At 57.0% G+C, this 13,866-nt stretch overlaps 1 protein-coding gene and 1 long non-coding RNA gene across 4 annotated transcripts; both read left to right on the top strand.

Moving 5' to 3' along the window:
* Positions 1 to 2,821: 2,821 nt before the first annotated feature.
* On the top strand, positions 2,822 to 6,809 carry FOXA2 (forkhead box A2). 3 transcript variants are annotated; one of them, XM_062608311.1, is made up of 4 exons: positions 2,822 to 2,971; positions 3,251 to 3,387; positions 4,100 to 4,169; positions 4,757 to 6,809. In XM_062608311.1, the coding sequence occupies exons 3-4, from the start codon at positions 4,101 to 4,103 to the stop codon at positions 6,017 to 6,019; spliced, it is 1,332 nt and encodes a 443-aa protein (XP_062464295.1). In that variant the 5' UTR covers positions 2,822 to 2,971; positions 3,251 to 3,387; position 4,100; the 3' UTR covers positions 6,020 to 6,809. The 3 variants fall into 3 exon arrangements, with proteins under 3 accessions (XP_062464295.1, XP_062464304.1, XP_062464285.1); XM_062608320.1 differs by having other exon boundaries at positions 2,876 to 2,988; XM_062608301.1 differs by lacking the exons at positions 2,822 to 2,971; positions 3,251 to 3,387 and having other exon boundaries at positions 3,715 to 4,169.
* Positions 6,810 to 7,952: 1,143 nt separating this feature from the next.
* LOC134158408 (uncharacterized) lies at positions 7,953 to 13,077 on the top strand. Its single transcript, XR_009962755.1, has 3 exons — positions 7,953 to 8,196; positions 10,043 to 10,125; positions 12,640 to 13,077. It is a non-coding gene; the product is annotated as an uncharacterized LOC134158408 (long non-coding RNA).
* Positions 13,078 to 13,866: the final 789 nt, after the last annotated feature.

Here is a 13,866-nt window from a genome sequence, read left to right as displayed (position 1 = left end):
GAGCTCATTGTCCCCATCCATAGTGGTACCATCACTCCCTGAGCATCCCAGTGATGCCAGTGGGCTGGGGGGACCTCCCCATCCCAGAGACAGGACAATAATGGAACCTTATTTCCTCTCCCCAACACATTTTTCAGGCACTTCTAGGGTTTTATTTTACCCTGTGGTGCCAACCGCTGATTCCAGCGGCTGGTTACCTTCAACTGGCACACTGAATAATTACAGAGTGGGGAGGAAGGCTAAAATAGCACCTGGAGGACTGAAGATGCCAGAAACAGGGATGCCAGCCATGTCCCGACTAGCCAGATCCTTGGGGATGACTGGGGATGAAGTGAGTTTGTGATGGGGTACCTGAGAACCTGGGAATATCACTTTTGAGCAAGCTGCTCTAATGGAAGGTGTCCCTGCCCTTGGCAAGGGTTGGAATCAGGTGAGCTTTAAGGTCCCTTCAACTCAACCCACTCCCTGGTTCTATGACATCCTTGGGCTCAGATAAGATACCAAAAATGACACAAATCCTGGTTCTTCCTTTGTTAGACTGGTTAAAGCCTTGGAAAATATTTTCATGGATTAAGAAGCCCCATTAAATGTGGAATCTAATTAGGAGAGAACTTGAGTTCTTCAAATAGTTAAGTCAACATTACACGGTGTAATTGTGGTAATTCCCAGCGGTGCCGCAGCTGACGCCGCCTGTTTTCATGTGTAGGTGACTCCATGGATGGGGGAAAAGCACTTCCCACCATGGAATTCCACCTATTTCAGTGCTTCCCATCTAAATCCCTGGATAAGGAAAGGATCCCATCAATGAGCAAAGGACATTGTTTCCTGACGTGCCCCCATAGAAATGACGGAAGCATCCTCAGGAGCGGGATTGCCCACCTGATCCTGAACGTGACCTTGGGATTGGGCCATGCTGGAGAGCCAGGCACTGCCATGGGGCTACCTGGAGGGCTTTGGTGAGGATGCTCAACCTCTCTGCAGTGTGTTTCCCCAGGTCAGAAATGGGAATCATCGTCCTCATCCTCCTCTTCTTCCTCCAGTTGCCTGTTCTGCTTGTTTGGACAAGGGATGGAGGGACAGGCCAAGGGGAATGGCTTGAACCTGCCAGAGGGGAGACTGAGATGAGCTCTTAGGCAGAAGCTCTTCCCTGTGAGGGTGCTGAGGTGCTGGCACAGGGTGCCCAGAGAAGCTGTGGCTGCCCCATCCCTGGCAGTGTTCAAGGGCAGGTTGGACACAGGGGCTTGGAGCAAGCTGCTCCAGTGGAAGGGGTCCCTGCCCGTGGCAAGGGTTGGAGCTGGAGGAGCTTTAAGGTCCCTTCCAACACAAACCTATGACAGACAAGGGTGCAACAGCAGCCCAGGGAGGCAGAACTGGATTTGTCAGGGCTGGAACAACAGCACGAACATCCTCTGTAACTGAGGAGCATCCTCAAGGGAACAATTTGGGTCAAAATCCAAGTGAACAGGACTCTCATGGGAGCAACCCTCTTTTGCTGATCCACAGCTTCCATTCTACGTGTGTGTGTGTGTGTGTGAGAGAGAGGTAGAAAAACCTCTTTAGTGACAACAGGATTCAAAGTCCTGCTGACCTGAGAGGGAAGTGGCACCTCCTGAGGAGTGGTGTGAGACTGGGACCCACAGAGCTCCAGGAGCATGTGCCACCTTATGCAGAGGTGCCAGACAGGCTCGGGGCACAGTTTTATTGCACAGGGAAGTTCTCCCCATGGATTCTCTCCTTCTCCTGTGGAGCTCACTGGGAATTTCCATGCCAAACCCAGCCATGCTGAAAGCACACACTCACCTCATGTCCAGAGGGGAAAATCAATGCTACAGCCAACCACACCTCATCCTAAATGTCCAAAGTCAGCTGTGAGCAGGGAGCTGAGCGGGCAGGATCCCTAAACTGATGATCTCCATCATGTCCAGTGGCCACGTCGCTAATTTCATGGAATTCTCCTGGAATTCTGAGCTGTTTGTGCTTTGTGACGCTTCTAGGGAGCGAAAAGCTCTATGGAGATGCATTAGGCGGGGAGTCTGTCCTAAGGCAGAGCCAGGGTGCACCGGGAGCCCCTTACTGGATTTGGGGGTGATCATAACCCCCCGGCACAGGCAGGGTGCTCCCATGGAGTGAGACCCCTGCCCCAGGGGATGCAGCGACCGGGGGTCCCCCGGGGTGTCCCCCCGACCCAGCGGACCGGCAGCCGGCGACAGGGGGCGCCCCGCCACCGCTGTTGGACGTCGGGACGGGGGGGGGACCCGCCTCTCCCACCCCGCTTTTGGGGTGTCGTCCCCCCCCCCCCGACGGAGACAGCCCCCCTCGGGTCATCCCCATCCAACTCCCCCAGCCCTAAATACCGTCAGAAAACGGCTGCGGTGGGAGGGAGGGGGGCGGGCTGCTGCTGTCGCCGAGGGTATCGCGATAGGAGCGTGCCCTCCTGGCTGGAAGCGGGGTTGGCGGTGACTCCTGAGGGTGCTGGAGCCCTGGGAGGGAGCTGTAAGGTCCCTCAGAGGGCGGGAGGTGGAATCCTGCTCTGCGGTGGGTTTGGGTTAGGATCTAAGAATTATCGCGAGCCTCCGCGGATGGATGGGGCGGGTTCATCCCCCCTCTCGGGAGCGATAAATAAAAAAGATAAATAAGTGGGTGTATGAATGAATGAATGAATGAATGAAAAAAAAACCAAACCCGGCGGTTTAGGGGGGGGTTAGGAGGTGGGTTAGATATAGGTGGGGATCTAGGAAAGAGGCGAACCCGAATCCCCCGGGGGGGCGGCAGGGATGCTGCCGGGGAGGCACGGCCCCGGCCCGGGGCGGGTGGAGCAGGAGGAGGAGGAAGAGGAGGAGGTGGTGAAGGTGGAGGGGAAGCTTCGCTCCCTTCCGCAGGGGCAGGAGCCGCGCTCGGTCCCGCTCCGCCGGCCGGACCCCACCGGGAGCCGACGCGGCCGCAGCGCCGATGGGGCGGGCGGCGGAGCCGGGTGGGTTTTGGAGCCGGGTGGGTTTTGCCGTCCGTCCGTCCGTCCGTCTGTCCTTATTTCCTTCCTTCCTCTTTTCCTCTCTCCGAGGCTGCCGGGGGCTTTTCGGAGCGGCAGCGCTGCCCCCGACGGCGCCCACCGGGACCCCGCACCTCCCGTCCCGGCGCCAGGGGAGCCCCCGGGGCCCCCGACGGCGCTTCCCGCCGAGCCACCCCCCACCCCCCCCCCCTTTCCTCACCCTCCCCGCCCTCCCTGTTTGTTTTAGTTACGAATTTGTTGTAGGTACCTGAGCCGGAGCCCGGGCCAGAGCCAGAGCGGCGGCTGCCGGGCCCGCCGATGGGGCCGAGCCGCGGCACGGGCGGGCGGGCGGCGGCCTGAGCCCGGCACCGGGACTCCGCCGAGCACCGCGGGGAGGAAAGGTGCGTTCGGGACGGGGGTGCTCCCGTCGGGGCGGCGATGTGGGGGGGGGAGGCAGCTCCCGTCGGGGGTGCTGGGGGGGGGGGGTGGTTGGTGTCGGTCGGCTCCCTTCTGGGGTGCCCGGGGAAAAACTGGGGCTGTGGATATCGGTTCCCACTGGATCCCCCTGCAAACCGGGGGGAAGCCGGGTCCGGGGGAGGTCGTCCCTGCGCGGCGGGGTGCGGATAGGTGCGCGGGGGGCCGCGGAGGAGCCTCTCCCGCTTAGGTGTGAGCTGATTATTCAAATGGGCAGCCGAGGACCTGGGGATTGGAGGCTCGCCCGGCCGCTCCGTGCTATATCACTCGGGCACCCACGTCACTGCAGCACTTGTCCTCCTCTTCCTCCTCCTCCTCTTCTTCCTCCCTCCTCCCTCCTCCTCCTCCTCCTCCTCCTCCTCCTCCGGCTCCTCCATCGCCTCCGGGCGACTCTTCACCGCGAAGCGCTGAGAAAACCCACCCAAGGAGTAGCAGCGATTAAAAAACCAGCGCCAGCGCCGCTCGACACCCCCCCCGCCCTTCCTCCCTCCCTCCTCTTCCTCCTCCTCCAGAGGCTCCGTCGGAGGGGAGGGAGGGCTCGGCGCTTTTTTTTCCCCCGTTTTTTTTTTGGGGGGGTTGCTCTCTGTCGTCGTTTGTTGTGGCTGTTAAATTTTAAACTGCCATGCACTCCACTTCCAGTATGCTGGGAGCGGTGAAAATGGAAGGCCATGAGCACACGGACTGGAGCAACTACTACGGGGAGCCCGAGGTAAGCAAAGGGAGACCGGGAATTGAGGGGTTGGGAGGGGGGGGGGTGTCCTGGGGTCCCCATCGCCGTGCCAGCCCCGGGACACGGTCAACTTCGGCACCGAGGGCTGAGCGAGGAGCGGGCAGGGAGCGGGCAGGGCGCGGGCAGGGAGCGGGCAGGGTGCGGGCTGCCGTTCGCTATTTCCCCCCTCCCGTTCCCCTTCCCTCTCCTCCAGGTATTTCTCTCGCTCCCCTTCCCCTCGCTCCCAGTCCCGCTCCCAGGACGGAGCCGCCGGTCTTGCGGCCACCCCGTCCCGCTTCTGTTTTGTTTTATTTAATATATATTTGCTTTTCATTAACAAGAAAAACACCCACCCCCCCACCCCCCCCACCCCCCCACCCCCCCCTCCGGGATTTAACCCTTCCTGCCCCGCGGGGCACGGAGCCCCGGCGCTGCGGACGCTCTCACCGGCGGCGCTACCGGCTGGGCTGGGCTGGGCTGCGGGGTCCCCCCACGGCTCCCCGCGTCCCCGGCGGGGCCACCCCGTCTTGTCCCCCCCCCCCCCCCCCCCCAAAATCTCCCTCCTCTCTCTTCGCTTGCCCCTGCAGAGTTATTCCTCGGTGAGCAACATGAACGCGGGGCTGGGCATGAACAGCATGAACACGTACATGACCATGTCGGCCATGAGCACCACGGCCAACATGACGGCCGCCACCTCTATGAACATGTCCTACGCCAACACGGGCATGAGCCCCTCGCTCACCGGCATGTCCCCGGGCACGGGGGCCATGCCTGGCATGGGCTCAGCCGGTGTGGCAGGGATGGGCACTCACCTGAGCCCCAGCATGAGCCCTATGGGTGGCCAAGCGGGTTCCATGAACGCCCTGGCCCCCTACACCAACATGAACTCCATGAGCCCCATCTACGGGCAGTCCAACCTCAACCGCTCGCGGGACCCCAAGACCTACCGGCGCAGCTACACGCACGCCAAGCCACCCTACTCCTACATCTCCCTCATCACCATGGCCATCCAGCAGTCACCCAACAAGATGCTGACGCTGAGCGAGATCTACCAGTGGATCATGGACCTCTTCCCCTTCTACCGCCAGAACCAGCAGCGCTGGCAGAACAGCATCCGCCACTCGCTGTCCTTCAACGACTGCTTCCTCAAGGTGCCCCGCTCCCCGGACAAGCCGGGAAAAGGCTCCTTTTGGACGCTGCATCCCGATTCGGGCAACATGTTTGAGAACGGCTGCTACCTGCGCCGCCAGAAGCGCTTCAAGTGCGAGAAGCAGTTGGCCTCCAAGGACAGTGGTGGGGCGGGCGGTGGAGCGGGTGGTGGGGGCAAGAAGGGGCCCGGGCAGCCCCCGAGCCAGCCCCTAGGGGAAGGCAGCTCCTCGGGGGGCTCCGAAGGCTCTGCCGGTGCTGAGTCCCCGGCCAGCACCTCGCCGTGCCAGGACCACAAGCGAGCCCTGGCTGACTTGAAGGGGACACCAGGGCTGAGCCCCGGGGAGCCAGCATCCTCACCGGCCCAGCACCTCCTGGCCCCCCCGCACGCCGGCCTGCCCCATGACGCCCACCTCAAGCCCGAGCACCACTACGCCTTCAACCACCCCTTCTCCATCAACAACCTGATGTCCTCCTCCGAGCAGCAGCACCACCACCCTCACCACCACCACCACCACCACCACAAAATGGACCTGAAGGCCTACGAGCAGGTGATGCACTACTCGGGCTACGCCTCGCCCATGCCCGGCAGCCTGGCCATGGGGCCCGTAACGAACAAAAACGCCTTAGAGTCCTCCCCTTTAGCCGGAGAGACTTCTTACTACCAAGGTGTGTATTCCCGGCCCATCATGAACTCCTCCTAAAAGGGGTGAGGGGAAAACCCACCTCCCCATCGAGGGGGGCAGCCCCCGGTACCCCCATGCAGCCCCTGGCAGAGCAGTGGACTATGAACGCTCTCGAGCACGGTACATATACATATATATATATCTATATATATTTTCTTTTTATTTCCTTTTCCGTTGGCTCCAGATGTTTGCATCCATTCGGGAAACAGCAGCCGTGTGTCTCGCAAGCATCTCGGGGGTCACCCCCCAAAGCCACCTGTGCTGGGGTTGGGCTGCAATTCCCTTGTTTTCCCTTGGTTTTGGTGGGGAGGGACGGGTTGGGGGCGAAGGGATGGGGAAAAGGGGGTTCTATTGGGCTTATTTTATTACTTTTCGTTGTCGTCGTCGCAAGGAGGTATAAATATATCTATTTTTTTGTGTGGAAGTGACGGGGAAGAAAAAAACCACAACGAAACACAAGCAAAACGAAACCCTCCTTCAGTGTGAAACCCACGCTAGTTTGGAATCCCAGGACCAAAAGTCTTGTAATATTGTAAAAAAGGGGGAAAAGAGGGGTAAAAAAAAAAAAAAGAGAAAAGAAAAAAAAAAAGAGAAAAAAATTGTGAAAAATTATAATAATAATAAAAAAAGTCAGGATAGATCGTTGTAATTGAAACAAACGCTTGATGTTACCGGGAGAGTAAACTACTTGGATCTGATTAATTTATCGTTTCTGTACGCTTTATTTATGGCTTATAAATGTGTATTCTGGTAGCGACTAGCCAGATTTTCACAGAACTCTATTAAAGTGTTATTGGCGGTTTTTTTCCCCCTGCATCTCTGTTCCGCCGGGATTCGCCCGCTTCTTCCTCCTTCTCCTCCTCGGCCGGGCCGGGGTCCCACCGCCGCTCCGACGGTGCGGTGCCGTCCCACTCCACTCCCGACGGGTCCCCCCGGAGCAGCTCAACACGGGGAAGGGACGAGAGAGGGGTCGGGGAGCCTCTGCCCCTAGCAAAGAGCCCCTCTGCTCGGGGGGGACACCCCGTCGGGGCAGCTCCTCACCCCTGCGAGCGGTGGGAATTGGGGGGACCCCTGGAACCTCGCGAAACCGGCGTCGGTAAACCGGGATGCTCTTTATGTCTCCTTCCCCTCCCGCTTCTCCCGGCCGCCCCATAGACACCCCCGGGTTATTTTCCATGTCTTTGCCCCCTCCCCGCTGCAATCTCCCGCCCGTCCTCCCAACCACTTGTTGTTTTCCCACGCGTTTACGGCGCTCGTAGACGTTGCTTTGCGAAATAACATTCAAATCCTTCTTAAAATTCCGCATTGTCCGCGGGAAGAGAAAAGGGGAGGAAAAAAAAAAAAAGGGGGGGTGGGAAAGGGGGTGGGGGTGGAAAAAAAAACCTTCCCCAAAAAAAAACAAAACAGGGATCCAGGCAGAAATCTGTCCGTCTCTATACGGGAAGGACACACACGTTGTGAACCAAGGCATGCAATGTGTTTCATTAGCACATAAAAGGCTCCCGCAGGGAAGAGCACGGGCGCGGGGGTGCCGCCGGTTGGGGCTCCGCGCCCCGCCGGTACCGGCCTCGGGATGCTCCACAAGCCGCTTTCCCTCAGTTCCCTTTATTTTTCCTTCCTTTTCCCCGTTTCCTCTGGCCTGTTTCGGGCTGAAACGCAACGAGGAGGACTTGGGGCAGACGGGGAATAAAAGGAAATAGGCTCACTATGAGCGTTATTCCTTCTTCTCCCCAGCCCCTTCTCGGTGTATTCCCCCCTCCTCGCCCACCCCCCCAGCCCCGTTGCAACCGCTTCTGCTCCCGCCGGTTTAAGAGACCGTGATCTGTGAATAAACAAAGTCAGTAAACAAAAAAGAAAAGGGGGGGGGGGGCAAAGAAAGAAAAAGGGGGGGGGAATCTAGATCCAAATTCCAGGAGGGTAAACTTTCAACACCACGTCATACTTCAGCAAATTTACACAGATATTATATTGCGTCCCTTTCCTTCCTTCCCCCACCCCCCCGCGCTCCTTTCGAGCCATTGTGCTTAACTGAATTTTATAAAGCTGATCGATATCTTGGTAAAATATTCATTTTTAAACTAGCGGGCAGCGAAATCTTTGCTTTGTGCTAAAGTCAACACCAGCACAGTTTCGGCTCCCATAAATGCCGGGATGCTCCCGGCTCCCGCAGAGCCGGGCCGGCGGCCGGGGCGCAGGTAGGTGACGCCCGCCGTTCCTTCCCTTTCCTCTCCTTCGGGTCCATCCTCCTCCTCCTCCTCTTCCTCCTCCCCGGCTCGTTGGAGCGGCGGCACCGGATGGATCCTCCCAGCGGGTTTTGGGGGGCCCCATCCCCGCCGCCTCCCTTCTCCCGGCTGTTTTTTTTGGGGGGGGGGGGGGGGGAAAGCGCGGACAGGGGAGACAAGGGGGGGTCTGGGGCTGTTTCTGCCCTGTTCAACACCAGATCTCGGTGCTACGGGGTGGGAAACCTTGTGGCGGGGTCGGCGGCGGGTCGGAGACGTGCGAGCGGACACTTGCTTGGTTAATATTTATCTTTATTTAGTCATTATTGTTATTGTTATTATGAATTGTATTAATTTAAACACCACCACCCCCCCTCCTTCGACTTTTTCCCTCCGTGGCTCTCTGTGGTTCCGGGCTGGGAGTCACCACAGCCGTGTGATTCCTCCCTTGTCACCGGCCAAGAGCCGGCCCCGCGGGCCCGGCCCCGCTTCCCGGCAACAAAATACAGGGAAAACCCTAAACAGTTCCTCGATATAAGGAAAAACCCGGGAGTTTCGCCGGGATCCCATTCCCGGGGCTCCCCGCTCCGCACCGGACACGGACACGGGTGGCACGGCCCGGGGGGGGGAAGATGCGGGGCGGCGGATCCCGGGATGCTTCCCGCGGGGGGTGTATGGCCCGGGATGGGAGGTCCGGGGGCCGGTCTTAGTGAGGGCCGGAGCGGGTGGGTCTATATCCGTGCCCATGCCCGTGTCCCCGTCCCCGCTCAGCCGTGGCGGGTCACATCCCGCCGGCAAGAGCCGCTCGGCGACTAATGGGCTCTCAATAATTCATAACAGCCCGGCCGGCTCGTAATGCAGCTCTGCGCGCTCGCCAATTACTTGTCATTAAAGGCCTGTCGCCCCTGCAGGGAGGGGGACGAGAGTGGGATGAAGGGTCCTGTCTTGCGGCCGCCTCGGAGCATCCCTCGGGGGGAAGCCGAACCACAGCCCCGTACCCCGCACCGGGGCCAGGCAGCGTCCCCCGCTCCCTGCAGGGGAATGGGGGGTCACTGCTTTTCTGCCCGCGACCTCCCGCTGTTTTCCCTCCTCTCCCTGTAGCCGAGTACCCCCAGCTCCTTTAGCACCCCCCGTCTCCGGGTCTCATTTCTCCCGTTAACAGCGGGGCTGAGCGCTCGGCTCCGTTTCGGTCGTTAATTGCCCCCAAATCCGGCTTTATTTTGCAGGGGGACCCAGGGGCAGCAGTGGCGTTGGTGAGGGCTGAGCTGGATTGGGCCGGGGAGGGGGGAACCGGTCTGAGCCCCCACATGAGCCACTATCCATCCTTCACTCATATATATATATGCATTTATATATATATATATGGGGTTTATTATTATTTTTCCTGACTTCCCATTCACCGAGAGGTGGGAAAAACATTTATTTAGTTGCTCCCCCCCCAGTGTCATTCAGCGATGACCATGGAAGCACAAAGAAGGTGGCACAGCTCCGGTGGGGAGGGTTAAGAAGGGCTCGCTTCCCGCTCCCAAACCTGCCCCCTCGGCGGGATAAGTGCGGGATAACTCTCCGCTGCCTGCCCTGCCCATGGATTGTGGGCAGAAAGTGCGTTTATTGATGATCTTTTAAAACCCAACTCAACCCGGGACCGGACAACTCGGGGGTGAGATGAGTCTAATTATTGCTGGTTCTAAAAAGAGCTGGAACACCCAAGTAGGGCTTAACTCGTCTCCTGGGAAACTGATGGAGACCTATTTTACAAGCTGTAATTCTGCTTTAGACTATTGCAGGCTAAAGGCAGTTCACACTGTCCTCTTTCTTCTAGAAATAGTCCTAATCCTGTATTTCGGCCGGGTAAAGTCCGCTTCTGCTCCGCACTAGATTAATCCAGAAACCACATAAAACCAGGTAGGGAAGAGGATGGAAAAGGGGAATACGAAAAAAATAACCCCAAAACCATTCGGAGTTTGTTCCCTCTGCCCTGTCTAACCTTCAAAAGAGTAAATATTAAAGGATGATGCATAATCTGACGGCTCCTTATTTACGGGGAGCTTCGTGGCCAGCGGAGCTAAACCCGGTCTGCGGGGCCGCTTTAGGGAGGAGAAAGATTTCGGGGTTCTTTTATTTCCTTCTCTCTCGTGGCGGTCGTTTTCCAGGCTCAGGAGAGCGAAATATTCCTCCTTTCCAGATGGAGCCTGGGCGGGGAGAGGGGAATTTGGTAGGTGGTTATTTTTATTGGGGAAAAAAAATAAAAAAAGAAAAGAAAGCAAAGCAAAATAAATCAAAGCAAAACAAAAGCAAAAAAAAAAAAAAAGGTAAAACAAACCAAAGCGAATTAAAACAAGAACAAAAAGGGGAAATAAAGAGGAAGGAAAATAAAACCCAAACGAACTCGCTTGCAGCCACCTTCAGGCACCGCGATCCGTTTTCGCCCCATTCACGGAGTGCTGGTGCCTAACGCCCCCCCACACCCCGGTAACCCCGGGATTCGGCTCTAAACCACTGGGCAGGGTTGGTTTTTGCCGGTGGGATACAAACCCCCTCAAGCCCGAGCCCAGGGCAGGGGGAGATGCCCCAGAGGGTGCGAACGGGGTCCGAGGGATGGGAAACGCTGCATCGAGCCCGGGATGTTGTTTCGGGAGGGTCAAGGGATGGAGAGATGGAGGGATGCAGGGATGGATGGAGTGATAGAGGGATGCAGGGATAGATGCAGGGATGGGAGGATGCAGGTATAGATGTAGCAATGGGTGGAGGGAAGGTTGCAGGGACGGATGCAGGCATGAATGGAGAGTGCAGGGACACAACAGCGGATGGAAGGATAGATGAAGGGATAGAAGGATAGAGGGATGGAAGGATAGAAGGATGGATGGAGGGACAGAGGGATGCAGGGATGGATGTAGGATGGGTGGATGGATGGATGGAGATGGATGGAGGGATGGATGGATGGATGGATGGATGGATGGATGGATGGATGGATGGAAAGACGGACAGGGTCTGCTCCCCCCAGGCCGCAGGGCTCTGGGGAGCGTAGTTACGGGGGGTGTTGGCAGCGGCACGGGCAGCGCTAAGGAACGAAACGGGACACAAACGGGCCGGGAGGGCGGTGGGGAGCAGGGGCTGTGCTGCGGCGGGGGGGGGTGGGGGGGTGGGGGGGGCTGGTCTGTTTGCGGGGCAGCCGTGCGTGAAATTGTGTGTAAAAAAAATCATAAAAAAGGAAAAAAAGAGAAAACTTCATAAAACCTGCACACGGCGACGAGGCAGCTGCGGAGGGGCGTGTGGGGGTGTGGGGATCGGTGGGGGGGGTGGGGGGGGATCCTGTCCCCCATTCCCGTGTCCGAAGGGGTTTGTGGTTGCACACGCGTGTGCAGGGCCACGTCCGTGCACCCCGCCACGGCCCCCGCGCTCTTTCGTTTCATTGCTCTGCCTTCCCTTTCCTTTCCCCCTTTCTTTCCTCTTTTCCCATTTCTCCATTTCTTTCCTTTCCCTTCCTTTTCTTTTCGTTTCTTTGCCATTCTTTTTTTTCTTTTTCCTTTCTTTCCTTTAAATTTCTTCGCCCTTTTCCCCCCTCATTCCTTTTCCTTACTTTGCCTTTCTTCCCCTTTTCAGTTTCTTTCCTCTTTCCCCTTTCTTTCAATTTCTTTCCTTTTCTTTCCATTTCTTTCGTTTCCCTCATTCTTTCCCCTATTTTTCTCCCTTTTTCGTTTATTCCCTTCCCCAGCTTTTTTTCTTTCCCCCATCTTTCCCTTTACCCCCTTTCTTTTCCTTTCCCTTTCCCCCCTTTCTTTCAATTTCTTTCGTTTTTCCCTTCTTTCCCTTTCCCTATTTTTTCCGTTTTCCCAGTTTCTTCCCCTTTTTTCTTTTATCCAATTTCTTTCCCTTTTCCCTTTATTTACCTTTTTCCCCTTTCTTTTCTTTTTCTGTTTTTTTTTTTTTTTTACTTTCCTCCCTTTTCTCCCATTCTTTCCTTTTCCACCCCCTTCTTTCATTTCCCCCTTTCTGTCATTCTATTCTTTTCTTTCCCTTCCCTTTATTTCCTTCTCTTTCGCTTTTCCCGTTTTCCCTTTTTTCAGTTTCTTTCTCTTTTCCCCCTTTCTTTCCTTTTTCCTCCCTTCTTTCATTCCCCCCTTTTCTTTCCATTTTCCCGTTCTTTCCCTTTGCCCCCTCGATGCTCACACCTCACCCTCACATCCCACCTTTTCCCACTCTACCCTTTCCCATCTCCCAGGGCCCCTTTCCAGGGGAGAGGAGTCGTTTCCCTGGCCGGGCACAGCGCAGCCAGGTGAGGCAGCCCCGATGCCACTTGGATGGGCACCGGCGGAGCACCGCAGCAGCGGGTCCCTCCTCCTGGTCCCCGCTGGCCACGGGCTCCTTGTTTCAATAAACCAGGGGGCAGGAAAGCCCCTGACACATCGCTCGCTGCAGGTAACACGGATTTCTGCAGCAGGGAGAGCTCTACCTGCCCAAACTGCCTACCACCGATGCCAGCGTGTAAGGTGCTCGCCCTGTGGCTTCCTGCTGGTTTTGCCTCACACCAGCAGTAAAAAGAATGATCCTCATCTCTCCACGGCTGGAAAACAGCTGCAAACAGCACTGGGGAGTGGGAATGCGGTGATTTTACTTCCCACCCTGTATTGAAAGCATCGAGATTGAAGGATTTTGGAGACCCTGAAATGTTTGTGTGTCACTGTCAGCTGCGGGGCTTCACCATCTGCCTGCACTTACCCCCCCCCCCCCCCCCCATTTGTTGTGATAATGGCACAAGAAATCAGTGTCGGGGGGAGCTGGGGCAAACTTCTGGGCTCCCCCGAGCGTGCTGCTGCCGTGTACAGATCCCTTATTAAAGCCACAGATTCCCATCTCTGATTGCCTCTTTGTGTCTGTACTCGTGCGTGATACCTGTGTCATGCTCCAGCAATTCCTGATGGGAATGGGGAGAAGCATTATCCCAGCCTCAAAAGGGGCTCTGCTGGGATGGAGACTTTTAGGCTTCAAGGAAGTGAGTGGGGGGAAGCATAAATCATAAGAGCACCTTGAGAAAGTTGAGGAGTTAATGGATTTGCGGGGCTCTTTGGGGGATGCGCGTTGGTGCTGTGCTAAAAGAGAGCTCAGGAAGGGCTTTGGAATGGAAAGCAACCATAAAATACCCCCAAAACGATGATTAACCCCCTTCCTATGCCAAAGCTTTTTTTACTATGCCCCACCATGGAGCTCCCCTCTGTTCCTCTGCACCCCTCATTGTACTCAATGTATTTCTATCCCTGGTGGCCTGCAAATGGGTGTCCCATGGGAAGGGATGGATGTACGGATGCGTGCTCCTGGTGCATCCCCTCTGAGCTGACAGCCTGGGAGATGGGGACACGAGGCCAACGGCCCCGGGGGGATGCAGTGGGACGGGGGCAGAAGGTGGGTTTAATTTCAGGAGGGGTTGCCAGGACTTTCTGTCACCCCTGGGCCCAATCTGAGGCATCATTTGCAAACTAATAAAATGGCTGCAGATGTTGAGCCGACAGCAGAGCATGTTCCTTGGGAGCATCCTGACAAACTCCGGCTTGGAAAGTCATCAGCGTGCCCTGGTTTTCCCTTTGTTTCATCTCCTCCCCAGTTGCTTCCCTCTCATCTGGATTTTTAGGGAGACAAGGAGGAAAAAAA

This window comes from Pezoporus occidentalis, unplaced genomic scaffold (genome assembly GCF_034315485.1).
Source record: "Pezoporus occidentalis ecotype Australia unplaced genomic scaffold, CSIRO_AGI_Poc_V1 ctg10, whole genome shotgun sequence".
Taxonomy (NCBI): domain Eukaryota; kingdom Metazoa; phylum Chordata; class Aves; order Psittaciformes; family Psittacidae; genus Pezoporus; species Pezoporus occidentalis.
The sequence above is the reverse complement of the archived record's forward strand: the minus strand, read 5'-3'. Positions and strand labels throughout refer to the sequence as shown.

Bases quoted from the DNA above. Each gene is read 5' to 3' on its own strand.
- FOXA2 (XM_062608301.1), top strand. From the start codon at position 4,083: ATGCACTCCACTTCCAGTATGCTGGGAGCGGTGAAAATGGAAGGCCAT. The intron at 4,170-4,756 runs GTAAGCAAAGGG...TTGCCCCTGCAG, and splicing joins ACTACTACGGGGAGCCCGAG to AGTTATTCCTCGGTGAGCAA.